The sequence below is a fragment of the Natrix helvetica genome (assembly GCF_964273705.1).
Source record: "Natrix helvetica genome assembly, chromosome: 3".
Lineage (NCBI taxonomy): Eukaryota > Metazoa > Chordata > Lepidosauria > Squamata > Natricidae > Natrix > Natrix helvetica.
Window position 1 is genome coordinate 175,841,150 of NC_138549.1, and position 15,068 is coordinate 175,856,217.

A 15,068-nucleotide genomic window follows, 5' to 3' on the forward strand; every position below is an offset into this window, starting at 1 on the left:
GAAGTGATTGGATTCAGTCATCCACCTCGACACGATTCCTGCCAGGGACAACTTGACACGACGCGCGTGTGTGAAGCTTAGAATTCAGCTGGAAGAGACTTTGGACGTCTTCTGATCCACCCCCCTGCATAGGCAGGAGACCCCTACAGAATAACAGTTGGAAGGGACCTTGGAGGTCTTCTAGTCCAACCCCCTGCTCAAGCAGGAGAACTTGCTGGAACCCAGGAAGCCAAGATGAGGATTGGCGTATCCATCCTCCCGTGCCGCATTCGGTGGCTCCGTTCACACAAGCCCAACTAAATGAAGCAGTTTCCCCCCCCCCGGGGTCGGGGTGGGCGTTGAAGGAACCCCCAGGAAAGTGGTGGTGCGGCAAAGAAAACCCCCGTCTAGGTGGTCAGTCCTCAACCTAGCGTCCTCCTGATGCCTCGTGATGCAGCTCCAGTTAATCCTCCGACTGGCAGCCGGCGGAGTGGAAGGCATGGGTTTCGTAGTCTACTATCCCCCTCTCAGACACCCCCCCCCCCAAGCAAAATTCCTTCGGAGCATCGCATGGCTGAATTCTTCGAGGTTCAATGCGACCCCCTCCCCAATAAATTTGCGGGCGGGGGGGAAGTGGGAAGCCTCGAGGTGCGGAAGAGGAGGCGAGAAAAGGAATGTTCAGACACGCGTTTGTTTCCGTCTCTGCGGGTCGCGGCGACGGGGAAGCGGAGGGAGAAGTGTCAAAGCTGTCCATCAACTCCTTTCAACCTCCCCCCACCCCGACTACATGTCCCCGGGCGCCCTCCACCTGCACCTGGCCCCCATCCCCTCCCCCGCCCCCTTCCCCACGACCAGCAGAGGGGGCGAAACCCGCGTTGCCAAAGTCCCGGAGGAGACGCGAGTCCCATCAATGAAAGCGGGAGAGCGGGAAACCGCGCCCCTCTCCTGTCATTGGCTGCCCGTGGCTCCGCCCCGCCGTTCCGAACAGTATAAAAGCCGCCTCTCCACGGCCAGAGCGCCATTCGCGGCTGCGTTCGGTGGGTGGTTGGTTGTGTGTTGGCGTTTTGTCCTCGGAGTTGCGTCTGTTCGTGTCTCCCGGCCATGAAGGTGGTCCCAGCAGCCCCCGCCGCGTCCCCCGGCCCCAGCTGCGCTCTCAAGGGCGCGGGGGGCGAGCCTTTGCCGCGGTGCCTCTCGGAGCAGAGCGTGTCGCTGTCCCGCGTGGGCAGCGCCCCTTCCCGGGGCTTGCCCCTCGGCCCCGATCAAGCCGCCGCTGCCGCCGCCGCCTCGCTCCTCCTGGACATGAAGGGCTGCTACTCGCGCCTGGCCGCGCTGGTGCCCACCTTACCCCGCCATCGCCGCGTCTCCAAGGTGGAGATCCTCCAGCATGTTATCGATTACATTTGGGATCTCCAGCTGGAGCTGCAGGACCCGCTGGGCACCGGGGCGCCCTCTCCGCGGGGCGTGGAAGAGCCGGCCGGAGGAGCCGAGGTGAGCCTCTCCCCACCAGGGAAGATTCCCCCCCCCCGAGGAGGAGGGGGCGCGTAACGGGGACTCCGTGGGTTCGTGCCCATCTGCCACCGGTGCCCAGATCGCGCAACAATGGCTCCGTGGGTTCGTTCCCATTTGCTCCCCCCGCGCCCGGATCGCGCAGCCAGGACCCCGTGGGTTTGTGCCCATCTCCCCCCCCCCTCCGCTCCCAGATCGCGCAGCAATGGCTCCGTGGGTTCGTGCCACCCGTGCTCCGATCACTCAGCAAGAGCCTCCCATCCGCTTGTGTCCATCTGCCCCGCACACCCAGGACGCGCAGCAAGAGTGCAGTGGTGGTGTGGTGTTGTGTCCCATCTGCCCCACCGCAGCGCCTAAGTTTATCCCAAGGGCACTGCCAGGCTCCTGAGCGATCTGTTGTAGGCTTTTGCCACTTCCATATCGGGATGTGTGTGTGTTTGTGTGTCTCGTGCCCGTCTCCAAATAAATGCTACCCACAGAACAGGAATTCTGTTTGGGGAGGGTGAGTTATGCGAGGGGCATTCTCCCCACCAGTGCCATCCTCGCCAGTCCTTCTGGTGCGCATTGACGTTCCCCTGGGTTGGTTGCACGGGATGCCAGCAACTGGGGTTGAGTAGCAGGGCCAAGGTTTTGCAGAAGGCAGAAAGGAAATTTTGCTCAGTTTTGATAGTTGCAAATCCAGGGGAATCTGATGCCCCCTTTGAGGTGACAACGCTTCTCTAACAAGACAAAAAACTTTTAAGAAAGTTTTTTGTTTTTCAGTAGAATTTTGGGGACCCACAGACAGAAGAATCCTCTCTCTGGATTCTTAAGCGGGGAAAAAAAACCACTTTTAGGATCTTGAGATTAGTAACAATTTCTCCATAATTCACCAGGTACTTTCAGAATTGTTATCACCTTTGATGGAGAAAGGATTTTTTTTAAAAAAAAAGTTCCTGATATTTTTATGCTTTTATATAAAATAAATTCTTTCTCTAGAACTCCCTTCTTACATCTGCTGCCCCCAATTATACACCCAGGTTTGTTTACAGGTAGTCACGGTTCGTTTAGTGACCGTTCAAAGTTACAACGGCACTGAAAAATGTGACTTACGACCCATTTTTCACAGATACGACTTGTCACGTGATCAAAATTCAAATGCTTGGCAACTTTCTTAAGACCGTGTCCTGGGGTATGTGTCAAGGGATCTCCTTTTGGTGACCTTCCACAGTCAGTGGGGGAAAGTCAAATTCATTTAACAACCTGGTTACTGACTTACCGACTGCAGTGATTCACTTAACAATGGTGGCAAGGAAGTTCATAAAGCGGGGCAAAAACTCACTTTAACAAATGTCTCACTTGGCATCCGAAATATTGGGCTCGATTGAGGTTGTAGGTTGAGGACTTACCTGTATATGCTGTCCATCCCCTACCTACCCTGTTATAAATCCAAGTTTGTTTATTTGACTTTTTAATTTAATGACGATATGAAGGATTCTTTTAATTATGCCAGTAAAGGGCCATCTGTTGTGATTCTGGCATTTTACTTATTTTTTCTGTGGCTTTTCCAATCTTTTTTTTTTACATATTTTTTTTTATTTTAAACACTTAAACAGATCAACAAAAACATACACATAACTTACAAACAACACTGGAATTTCATCCTTATAGTTATTGTTTACCCTACTAAGCATTGTAATTTTACATTTGTGGCCACTTTGTTTCTTACTCCCTTAGTAATCCTATTATCTTTATTATGTTGGGTATCCTTTTCTTACATTTGTATATCTTACTTTTCCTATCTTCTTATCGCTCTATCCTAATTCTTCTCCTATACCTTTTACATTTCCCGATTTCTTATTTCTATCATCTTGTACCATTTCCCCCAAACTAAAATAAGTGTTCTGATTCCTTCTTTCCGATCTTAAAAGAGAACGAAATAAACCAGTTGCAAGAAAAGAAATCTCTAGATAAAAACATTTGCTTTTTAGGGGCATGCCAGTTTCCGAGTTTCACAACACTCTTAAACATGGGCTTGTTGACCTCACGCTGGTTGGCTTCCGCAAACTGGTGTCAACCCCGTTCCTCTTTTGACTAAACCTTTTTTTTTTTTGCCTCGGGGAGAAAAGGGACAGATGGCAACACAACTGCTAAATCTTTTTGTCTTTTAACGGTTATTTTTGCTTTTTCTTTTTCCAAACAGCCTGCTTGCGTTAGCCCGGACGACCGAATCTTGTGCCGCTGAAGATCCGTTGATCAGCCTGCCAAAAAAGATCTGTTTGAAATGCTTCCTTATCCCTCCAATGGCTGGGAAAACGGGGCTCTCCGCCATTTCCTTCTCTCCCGAGATTTGAGCTGGACGGCAGATGGGAACTGGTTTTCGGAGGGTCAAGATATAACGATGGTGCTTTTAATTCCAGATGGGGACGAAACTGCTAGAATTGGGACTTAACATAGTACCATCCCGCGTGTCTTTTAACGAGTTGGCCCTTTGATGACTTCTGGACTTTAACTCCCAGAATTGATATGGGACAGTGCCTTTGTTTTTTTCCTGCTTTCTCAAAAGCAGGGACTCAAACCTCCCGCGAATATTTCTCTGTTTTCTGAGAATGGGGCTGTATTGTATATTACAATGTTCCTATTTCTGAGAATATTTTTCTACCATAGTTTTTTGGCTCTTATTATAGGGAACAAATGCATATTGCTGTGAAAAAACGCTGTTTTTGTGAAGTGTCGTTTTATTGGGGCTGGGGGGAGGGGTTGGAGGGGTGTTGGGGAGAAACCCCCCCTCCAGGCCCCAGCTATGCTGGTTAGGTGGCGGGGCTGGATCCAAACTACGCTGGTTGGGGGAATCTTGGGTTTGATGTCACAGCCTATATGGAGAGGGGGGGCAAGAGGTGGTCAGAGTGGAAGCCCCACCAATCGTAGGCCAAGGATGGGCTGTCAATCGCAACTAGGGCAGTTGATTCTGGCTGCTTTGTGGACTTCAACTCCCAGAATTCCCCATTGTTAAAAGTCCACAGGTTTAAAGGGACAGGAAGTTGTGTTTTATGTGAATGTGTGAGTGAAGAAGAGGCTAAACTTTGTCGCCCTCAGGTTGAGAATGAGAAAGCGCTGACCAGGGATGGTTGGTCTCCAGCCTGGAGCAAGTGGGTTGGACTAGATGACCTCCGAGGGTCCCCCTCCAGCCTTAGAGTTCTACATATTTAGGATATGCCAGTCCTGATAAAAATACTGAGAGAGAAACCTTTCTTAGCGATGATTGCCCGAAGGATTAGTTAGCAGGAGAATCCGAATTCTAATGCTGAAGGGGACCTTAGAGGTCTTCTAGTCCTACCCAGTGCAGAGATCCTCTGCTCATCACAGATGGCTGCCCAATCTCCCAACAGATGTTGTTCCACTTATTTCACAAGTCCCATGTAGTCCTTGACTTACAACAGTCTGTTTAGTGACCAAAGTTAAATAACCCTGGAAAAAAGTGATGAATGACAAGTTTTCACACCTATGACAGTTGCAGCCTCCCTGTGGTCATGTGATCAAAATTCAGGCCGTTTTGGCAACTGACTCATATTTACGACCTGGGGTCACGTGATTCACCTTTTGCGACCACCTGACAAGCCAAGTCAATCTGAGAAGCCAGGTTCACTCAACAACCATGTGACTAACTGCTGTGATTCACTTAACGACTGTGGCAAGAAAAGCCATGAAACGGGGCAAAACCCCCTTAACGAGAGAAATTTGGGGCACAGTTGTGGTCGTAAGTCGAGAACCTACCTGCATTCACTCCAAAGAGCGTCCTACTCAAACCTGTCAGCCCATCTGCCAAATTCTTTCTATTTTACTTTTTGGATAAAAAGTTTTCTATTTTTTTCATTTTCATAACATATAACCATATGTATACTATTACATAGCCAACATCATATTATATTATTAAATGTTTACATCAATTGTCTTACTTTCAACTCCCCCAAAACAATTAAACAATTATTGGCTCTTCTGCTCTCCATACGCCATGTTTGTACCTTACTCGTCACTTTCTTCTCCCTCTCTCCTCCTCCTCCCTACCTCCTTCCTTCCATCTGTGTCCTCTACTTCCCCTTCCTCTCTCCTTCTCCTCTCTCTCCTTTCCGCTCCTCCTTTCTCTCCTCCTCTTCCCCCCCCCCTCTGCCATCTCTCCTATCCCTCTCTTCTTCCCTTCACCCTCTCCTCTATTCCACACTCTTCATCTCATTTACTTGGTATATTCCAGCTTCTAAGCAAGCTCCATTTTATGTTGATGGTATTTATAATTCCTTTTCAATGTACGTATTTAATTTTAGCATACATCTTCCTCCTTTTTTTAAACGAGAGAAAAACAAAAAGTATACTCACATAGTAATTGTATTTTAACCCACCCCAGCCTACTTTTGGCCCAGATGTAGACCTGGTTACAATTAATTCCCAGCTATTCTCATCATTATATTTATATAATTAGGCATCCTTACACGCCCCAAATTTGTGATTCTGTCTTGTAAACGTCAGTAATTTCCCATTGTAAGTATATTTCACGTCCCCTCTCCATTTTTCCATATCGTGGCTTGGGTTACCCTTAATTGTCTTTAAATAACAATCCTTACTGTTCAATGTTCATTACAATTCCCTTAAACTACCATATAGAATCGGCTGCCCAATTCTTAGGAGGCTTCTGTCTCATTTTAATGTCCTATTTTCTTTGCCCTTGCCACTTTTCCTCCTCTTCCCATTGCAATTTTGGGAAACTGAGCCTGGAAACCTGAAGGCGGTATGGTACCTTTTTGGGGGGTTCCTGGGTGCAGCACCCTTTGGTAGGCGACTTTCTGCAGAAACTGGGTGCGTTAAGAGTTGTGCTCAAGGGTTGTGAGTAATGCTGCCGCTTGAGTGGGAAGGAACCAGTCGGTGCCAGTCCCTAGAGGTGGAGGAGACAACTCAGAAAATGGATGGTGCAGCTGCTCGGCAAACTGCTACGTGGAGCAGAGCTCTGATTGGGGAGCTGGAGAAGAACAAGACAATTTAGGAGTTTGCAGAGAAGAGCAACTAAGATGATTAAAGGCCCGGGGAGTAAAACGTGGAACGGGTGGCCGGATTAACAGTGTGGGAAGGGATCTTGGAGGTCATCTAGTCCAACCCCCCCTCCCAAGCAGGAGACCCAACACCGCTTCTGACAGATGGCAGTCCAGTCTCTCCTTGAAAGCTTGTAGGGATGAAGCTCCTACAGCTTCCAAAGGCAACTTCTGTTCCATGGGTGGATTGTTCTCACTGTCAGGAAATTTCCCCTTATTTCCAGGTTGAATCTCTCCTTGGTCAGTTTCCATCCATTCTTCCTTGTCTGGCCTTTGGGTGCCTTGGATAATAGCTTGACCCCCTTCCTCCTCTCTGGGGCAGCCACTCAAATATTGGAAGATGCTGAGCCAACATGGGGAAGGTTTGGCCCTTTGATGACTTGTGGACTTCAACTCCCTTAATTCCCACCTCTGGTCCAGAGCTTAAACCAGGTTCCATGGAAATCTGTTATCTGCAGTTGGGCTGAGAGACTGTGGTGACCGAAAGTTACCTTCCGAAGTGAGCTTCTACCAACAGAGCTTCTGCCTCTCCTGGTCCAACTTCCTAACCACTACACCAGTCTCCTATTTTGAGTGAGAGACCTAAAAAACATGCCGGGGATGCAGACCAACCTGAGATGTTACAATACAATACAATAGTAGAGTTGGAAGGGACCTTGGAGGTCTTCTAGTCCAACCCCCTGCCTAGGCAGGAAACCCTATACCGTTTCAGAGAGATGGCTATCCAACATCTTCTTAAAGACTTCCAGTGTTGGGGCATTCACAACTTCTGGAGGCAACTTCTGTTCCACTGATTAATTGTTCTAACTGTCAGGAAATTTCTCCTCAGTTCTAAGTTGCTTCTCTCCTTGATTAGTTTCCACCCATTGCTTCTTGTTCTACCCTCAGTTGCCTTGGAGAATAGTTTGACTCCCTCTCCTTTGGGGCAACCCCTGAGATATTGGAACAATGCTCTCTTAAGCTAGACATACCCAGTTCCTGCAACCGTTCTTCATATGTTTTAGTCTCCAGTCCCCTAATCATCTTTGTTGCTCTTCTCTGCACTCTTTCTAAAGTCTCCACATCATTTTTACATGGCAACCAGAACTGAATGCAGTATTCCAAGTGTGGCCTTACCAAGGCATTATAAAGTGGTATTAACACTTCACGTGATCTTGATCTTGATGTTGGAACCATCATGACTGGTGGCCATGTAGAAGACACTTCCATGCTGTCTCCAAGAGAAGCGCATGTTCACTTCCACGAAGACACCAAGAGCTAAGCTTACCCAAAGGAAGACTTCGCTTTTTCTGGCCAGACTGTTGAGAGGGGGGGGGTTCTAACTTCTAAGCCAACTTTCTGACCCACCACACATCTTCTCACCCACCACAGAACGTGAGACCTCACACATGGCTCCGTGGGCGTCATCCGACCTTGGTTGGAAGGATCCATTCAGATTAGGGGGGCTGCCCCAAAGAAGAGGGGCGTCAACCTGTTCTCCAAAGGATCTGAAGGCAGGAGGAGAAGCAATGGATGGAAACTCATGAAGGAGAGAAGCAACCTGGAACTAAGGAGAAATTTCCTGATGGTAAGGACAATGAATTAATGGGAAATACTTCCATCACTGGAGGTTTTCAAGAAGAGATATTGGATAGTCATTTGCCCAAAGTGGTATAGGGTCTCCTGGTTGGGTAGGAGGTTGGACTAGAAGGCCTCCAAGGTCCCTTCCACCCCTGTCCTGTTCTGTTCTCCAAAGCACCTGAAGACCAGACAAGACACAACGGATGGAAACCAATGAAGGAGAGAAGCAACCTGCAATTAAGGAGAAACTTCTTAACAGTGAGAACAATTCACCGGTGGAGCAGAATTTCAAAAATTGTGGGTTTAAACTCACATGAAGACCTGGAATTAAGCTGCCTTCAGAAGATATGGGTGCTCCATCACCGGAGGTTTTTTAAGAAGAGACTGGCGTGTCCTCTGTAGGCTCCCCTGCTTGGGGAAGGAGGGTTGGACTAGAAGACCTCCAAGGTCCCTCCAATCGTGTTATTCTCTCGTTCTGCTTGCGTATCATTTTTCCTCCCCAATTCAGAAGAGAGCCTTTTGTTGGCTCTTGCTGTGTGTCTCTGTGCGTGGACAAATATCCATAGTCTGGAGCACAGAAGAGAGACAGCGCATAAGTTGCTGGTGTTTGCTCAGTGCAGTGCCCTGCTCATCCCTGGGCTTCCCCTCCCTCCCCTTCTTCTCCCCCCCTCCCCCCAACACCTCTGGCTCCCACCCAGCCCATCTGGAGCCTGGCTCGGCTGGCCTGTTTGTTACTTTTTTCAATCAGCTGTATGCGCAGCTCTGGAATGTGCACCGCATTTAACCTGAGCTTCCCCAGGTGTACAGAGGCGCCAGCTTGTCTGCGGCAAACTTCCCAGCCTGCCTCCTCCTTTTGGCACGGCTGCACTTATCTAAACATGACTCTCCACTCCCCCCCCCACACCCCCCAGTGGGTGAGCAAACACACCCACACACCCCCTTGCACACCCCTGGGTGTGTGCTGTGCACACAGCTGCTGCCTTGCGCAGCTCATGAGTCCTCTCTCTCTCTCTCTCTCTCTCTCCCTCCCGCCCTCCCACAGCTGAGCCAGCCGGCCACACGTGAGTTTGGACACAGAGCAAGGCGGGGAGAGGAGAAATTGGTGGGGGAAGACCCAGAAAAGATTTTCTCGATGCCTTTTTAAAAGATATATATAATTTGAATGTAGGCCAATTTTACTGTCATAGGATCAGGTTGCAGAATCCTATCAGTTATTCTTCCAAGTCTATTTTTATTTTATTTTATTTTATTTTATTTTATTTTATTTTATTTTATTTTATTTTATTTTATTTTATTTTATTTTATTTTATTTTATTTTATTTTATTTTATTATTTTATTTTATTTTATTATTTTATTTTATTTTATTTTATTTTATTATTTTATTTTATTTTATTTATTTTATTTTATTATTTTATTTTATTTTATTTTATTTTATAGTTTACTTTTTATTTTTATTTTATTTTATTATTATTTTATTTTATTATTTTATTTATTTATTTATTATTTTATTTTATTTTATTTTATTATTTTATTTTATTATTATTATTATTTTATTTCATTTTATTTAATTTAATTTCATTTATTTTTATTTATTTTTTACTTTATTATTTTATTATTTGTTTTATTTTATTTATTGTTATTATTTTAATTATTGTTATTATTTTAATTATTTCATTTTAATTAATTTATTATATTATATTTTATTTTACTTTATTATTGAATTTTATTTATTTCATTTTTTCTTTTCATTTTTAAATTAACTTTATTTAATAAATTTATATGAGCATAATTTTCTTGTCCGCTTTTTCAAAAAATATAATTATTTTATTTGATTTTATTATAATTTATTACATATATAACAGTTTCTCTTCTCCTTTTATAAAAAAATATTCTAGTCTAGTAACTGATTACATTTGTACTTTTTGAAAAATTATAATAATAATTATTTGTTCTACCTACCACCCATCTCACCAATAAATACAGGTAGTCCTCGACTTACGACAACAATCAAGCCCCAAGTTTCCATTGCTAAATAAGACAGTTGTTGAATGAGTTTTGCCTCATTTTACCATCTTGCCACCGTTGCTAAGTGAATCACTGCACTTGTGAAATTGTCACACGGTTGTTAAGTGAGTCTGTCTTCCCCACTGACTTTGCTTGTCAGGTTCGCGTGACTTTGGGACACTGCAACCGTCGTAAGTGTGAAAAAACGATCATACGTCCCTTTTGATTCAGTGCCATTGTAACTCCGGATGGTCCCTTCATATGTGCCCCATTGGGGTTCGAAGACTGCCTCGGTCTTCAACTTACTCCGTTGTAAGCTGAGGACTCTCTGGAAGGGGATTCTGGGCAGCTTACAATCAAAGAGAAAAAGAATGAAAACGTTAAAAGCGCTATCACGTTTTTAACCATAAAATTGATCAACCGTAATAACTAATCGAGGAGAGAAGCAACCTGGAATGAAGGAGAAACTTCCTAACAGTCAGGACAACTAACCAGTGGAACTGCTTGCCACCAGAAGTTGTGGGTGCTTCCATCCCTGGGGGTTTTGAAGAAGAGACTGGACGGATTGTGTAGGCCAGGGATGGCTAAACTTTTTGTTGTTGCGTGCCTGCACCCATAATGCAATGCGTGTGCCCTCCCCCTCCCCGTGCTTGCCCGTGCAACACGTGTGACCCCTGCATGTGCCCCCTGCCCATTTTTGGCTTCCAGATTGGTGCAGGAGGGCTTCCAGGCTGAAAACGGGTCACGGGCAGCTGTGCATGCCCCCCCCTCTATTTTGGGTTTGGAAGTCCTCCCCCACCAACCTGGAAGCCAAAATGGGGCGCAGGGGCTCTGCGTGCAACCCCGAAATGCAATGCGAGCACCCCCGCACATGCACACTGCCTCCCCGTGAATGCGTGCGTGCATCCCCTCCATGCGCCCCATGCGTGCGTGGCAGAGATCCGAAGACCAGCTGGTCAGCGGGAGAAGCGTGCGTATGCACGGTGGAGCTGGACGGCTGGTGTGCCCGCAGAGAGGGCTCTGTGTGCCACTTGTGGCCCCGCGTGCCATCGGTTCGCCATCACGGGTGTAGGGTCTTCTACTTGAGCAGGGGGCTGGATTAGATGACCTCCAAGGTCCCTTCCGGTTCTATTCTGATTCCGATAAAAGCAATTGCTTTGGTATTTGAGAAGGTTGAGCCTCCTTGGTGCAGACATGTGGCCTTGGTAAGCTTTCCTTGGGAGGGGATTATGGGTCAGGGATCCCTTTCTGGCCAAGATTTGGGATCGAATCCCTGTGAATCCTGCAGGTTTTTTTTAAAACTGTTTTTCAGGTTCCTTTTTCCAGCTGTTGCTGCTGTTTCTTTTCACCCGAAAAGCCTCCTTGATCCGTACAGCTTACTAAGCCCCACCAAAACAAAGACAGCTGCGTCCCATTTCAACACGTTGCATCTCCCGAGTTGCTAAACCCCAGGTTGGAAAACGTGAGTTCAGGATGGGTCAAATCGGAGGAAGCCAACCGGCATCGAATCTTTGGAGGGAGTCCTCGGCTTACAACGCGAACGGGCCCCTGGATTTCTGTTGCTGAGCGAGACTCTCATTCGGTGAATTTTACGACCTTTCCTGCCACCGTGGCTAAGCGAATCAGTGCAGTTGCAAAGCTAGTCACACAGTCGTTAAGTGAATCTGGCGCTTCCCCGCTGACTTTGCTGGCCAGAAGGTCGCGAAAGGGTGACCCCGGGATACTGCGACCGTCGTAAATATGAGTCAGCTGCCAAATGTGTGAGTTTTGATCACGTGACCGTTGGGGAATGCCGCAATGGCCGTAACTGTGAAAAATGGTCGTGTCACTTTTTTTCAGCGCTGTTGAAACTTTGAATAGTCACTAAATAAATGGCTGTAAGCCGAGGACTACCTATCACCTGTAAAGGTGTCGTCAATTTGCAACAGTTCACAGAAACAACAGATGGAAACTAATCAAGGAGAGAAGCAACCTGGAAGGAGAAACTTCCCAACAGTGAGGTCAATTAACCAGTGGAACTGCTCGCCACCAAAAATCATGGGCGTTCCATTACTGGAGGTTTTAAGAAGAGACTGGACTGTCATCTGTCAGGATAGGATAGGATAGGATGGGATGGGATAGGATGCTGTGAGGTTTCCGACTTGAGTAGGGGGGTAGGCTAGATGACCTGCATGGTCTCTTCTCTTCTCATCTATTATTCTATTCTATTCTATTCTATTCTATTCTATTCTATTCTATTCTATAATATTAAATTCTATTCCATTCCATTCTTTCGTTCTTCTTTCTATTCTATTCCACATTCTACTCTATTCTATTTACTATTCTATTCCATGTTTTGTTCTATTCTATTCCGTTCCATTCCATCTATTCTTTTCTATTCTATTCTATTCTATTCTTAAATTCTATTCTATTCCATTCCATTTCATTCTTTTGTTCTTTATTCCATTCCATTCTATTCTATTCTATAATATTATTAAATTCTATTCTATTCCATTCCATTCTTTCATTCTTCTTTCTATTCTATTCTATTCTATTCTATTCTATTCCACATTATTCTATTTACTATTCTATTCCATGTTTTGTTCTATTCTATTCCGTTCCATTCCATCTATTCTTTTCTATTCTATTCTATTCTATTCTATTCTTAAATTCTATTCTATTCCATTCCATTTCATTCTTTTGTTCTTTATTCCATTCCATTCTATTCTATTCTATAATATTATTAAATTCTATTCTATTCCATTCCATTCTTTCATTCTTCTTTCTATTCTATTCTATTCTATTCTATTCTATTCTATTCTATTCTATTCTATTCTATTCTATTCTATTCTATTCTATTCCACATTATTCTATTTACTATTCTATTCCATGTTCTGTTCTATTCCGTTCCATTCCATTCCATTCTATTCTATTCTATTCCATTCCATTCCATTTCATTCTTTTGTTCTTAATTCTATTCTATTCTATTCCATTCTATTCTATTCTTAAATTCTATTCTATTCCATTCCATTTCATTCTTTTGTTCTTAATTCTATTCTATTCCACATTCTACTATTTACTATTCTATTCCATGTTCTGTTCTGTTCTGTTCTATTCTAATTCCAATATTCTATTCTGTTCTGTTCTGTTCCGTTCCATTCCATTCTATCAACTGCAGTGATTCACTGAACACGTCTGGCAGGAAAGGGGGTAAAATGGGGCAAAACTCACTTAACAAATGTCTCCCTTAGCAGCAGAAAATTGGGGCTCATTTGTGGTCGTATGTCAAGGACCGGCTGTGCTTCACCCATCCTCTTCTGCACCTGAAACATTAATTGCTTAGGAAGAAGAAAAGTTGGTTGCTACATAAGGGACTGATTGCTGAGTAAACACGGGCAGAATTATATTCTTAAGTGAGATAATTAGAGTTAAGTCCATCAATTATAGGAGACATTATAGAAGGCATCAGTTCTCAGGGAAAATAAAATAGTGGGTGTTTTCTTTATAAAGCACCCCAAGAGAGTTTTGCAGGTTGGGGGGGGGAGAAATGCAAGGAGAAATGCAAGCGAATACATTCATTTCATTTCATTTCATTTCATTTATTAGCACTTATATACCGCCCCCTCTCCCGAAAGGGACTCGGGGCGGTGTACAGTCCATATTAAAAAACACCAAATAAAATACATGTATGCATAGGAGGAGGATAAAATAGGCCAAAACTGTACAGCTAATAAATAAACAATATAAGAATTTAAAATATCATACAATTTATGCACTATCCCTCTAAAAGCCAGTAAAAAGTATATGCCAGGGGGGCAGACGTTGTAAATTATGCCAAACCAGCCAGTCGGAACAGGTGTGAATACAATGCTTGATTGTATAAACATAGACACAGAATCAAAATGACATGAAATATTAGACCACTTTATAAATCCTTAGTAAGGCCACACCTGGAATATTTGCATCCAGTTTTGGACACCACATTACAAAAAAGATGCAGAGAAGAGAAACTAAGATGATTAGGGGACTGGAGACTAAAACATAGGAAGAACGGCTGCATGATTTGAGTATGGGCAGTCTAGAGAAAAGAAGGACCAGGGAAGATATGAGAGGAGGGGCTGCCCCAAAGAATAGGGGGTCCACCTATGCTCCAATGCACCAGAAGACAAGGCAAGAAGCAATGGATGGAAAATAATCAAGGAGAGAAGCAACCTGGAACAATTAACCAGTGGAACTGCTTGCCACCAGAAACTGTCCATGCTCCATCACTGGAGGTTTTTTAAGAAGAGACTAGACATCCATTTGTCTGAAAAGTATATGATCTCCTGTTTGAGCAGGGGGTTGGACTAGAAAATCTCCAAGGTCCCTTTTCCAGGTCTATTCTGATTGATTAAAGTCCTTTGGCCTTCTTTGCCAAGTGGGTTCAGAGGAGGGGAGGGGAGGGGAGGGCCTCCCCCGCTCGTTGTTCAGCCGAAAAGGCCCAGCTGGTATGCAGACAAAGCCAGCATCTCAGAGATAGAGAGATAGACAGACAGACAGACAGAAACATATAGAGAAAAGTGATGGATTACATAGATGGAGAGACAGATGATAGATCTAGAATTCTAGATACTGTAGATAGATGATAGGTGATAGATAAGAGCGAGAGAGGAGAGAAACAAGAGATAGATAGATAGATAGATGATAGATAGGTAGATGATAGATAGATAGATAGATAGATAGATAGATAGATAGATAGATAGATAGATAGATAGATGGAAGATAGATAGATACACAGACAGACAGATAGATATAAAAGATAAATGATAGATTGATGATAGATAGATAGATAGATAGAGATATACCAGCAGTTAATAAATTAGATGATAGATAGATAGATAGATAGATAGATAGATAGATAGATAGATAGATAGATAGATAGGTAGGTAGGTAGGTAGGTAGGTAGGTAGGTAGGTAGGTAGGTAGGTAGGTAGGTAGATAGA

The 15,068-nt window shown here is 44.6% G+C and overlaps 1 protein-coding gene across 1 annotated transcript; it reads left to right on the top strand.

Moving 5' to 3' along the window:
• The first annotated feature begins 986 nt into the window (after nucleotides 1-986).
• Nucleotides 987-3,889, top strand: ID1 (inhibitor of DNA binding 1). Its single transcript, XM_081946219.1, has 2 exons — nucleotides 987-1,467; nucleotides 3,668-3,889. Exons 1-2 carry the CDS (start codon nucleotides 1,081-1,083, stop codon nucleotides 3,707-3,709), a joined length of 429 nt encoding a protein of 142 aa, XP_081802345.1. The 5' UTR covers nucleotides 987-1,080; the 3' UTR covers nucleotides 3,710-3,889.
• The last annotated feature ends 11,179 nt before the right edge of the window (nucleotides 3,890-15,068 follow it).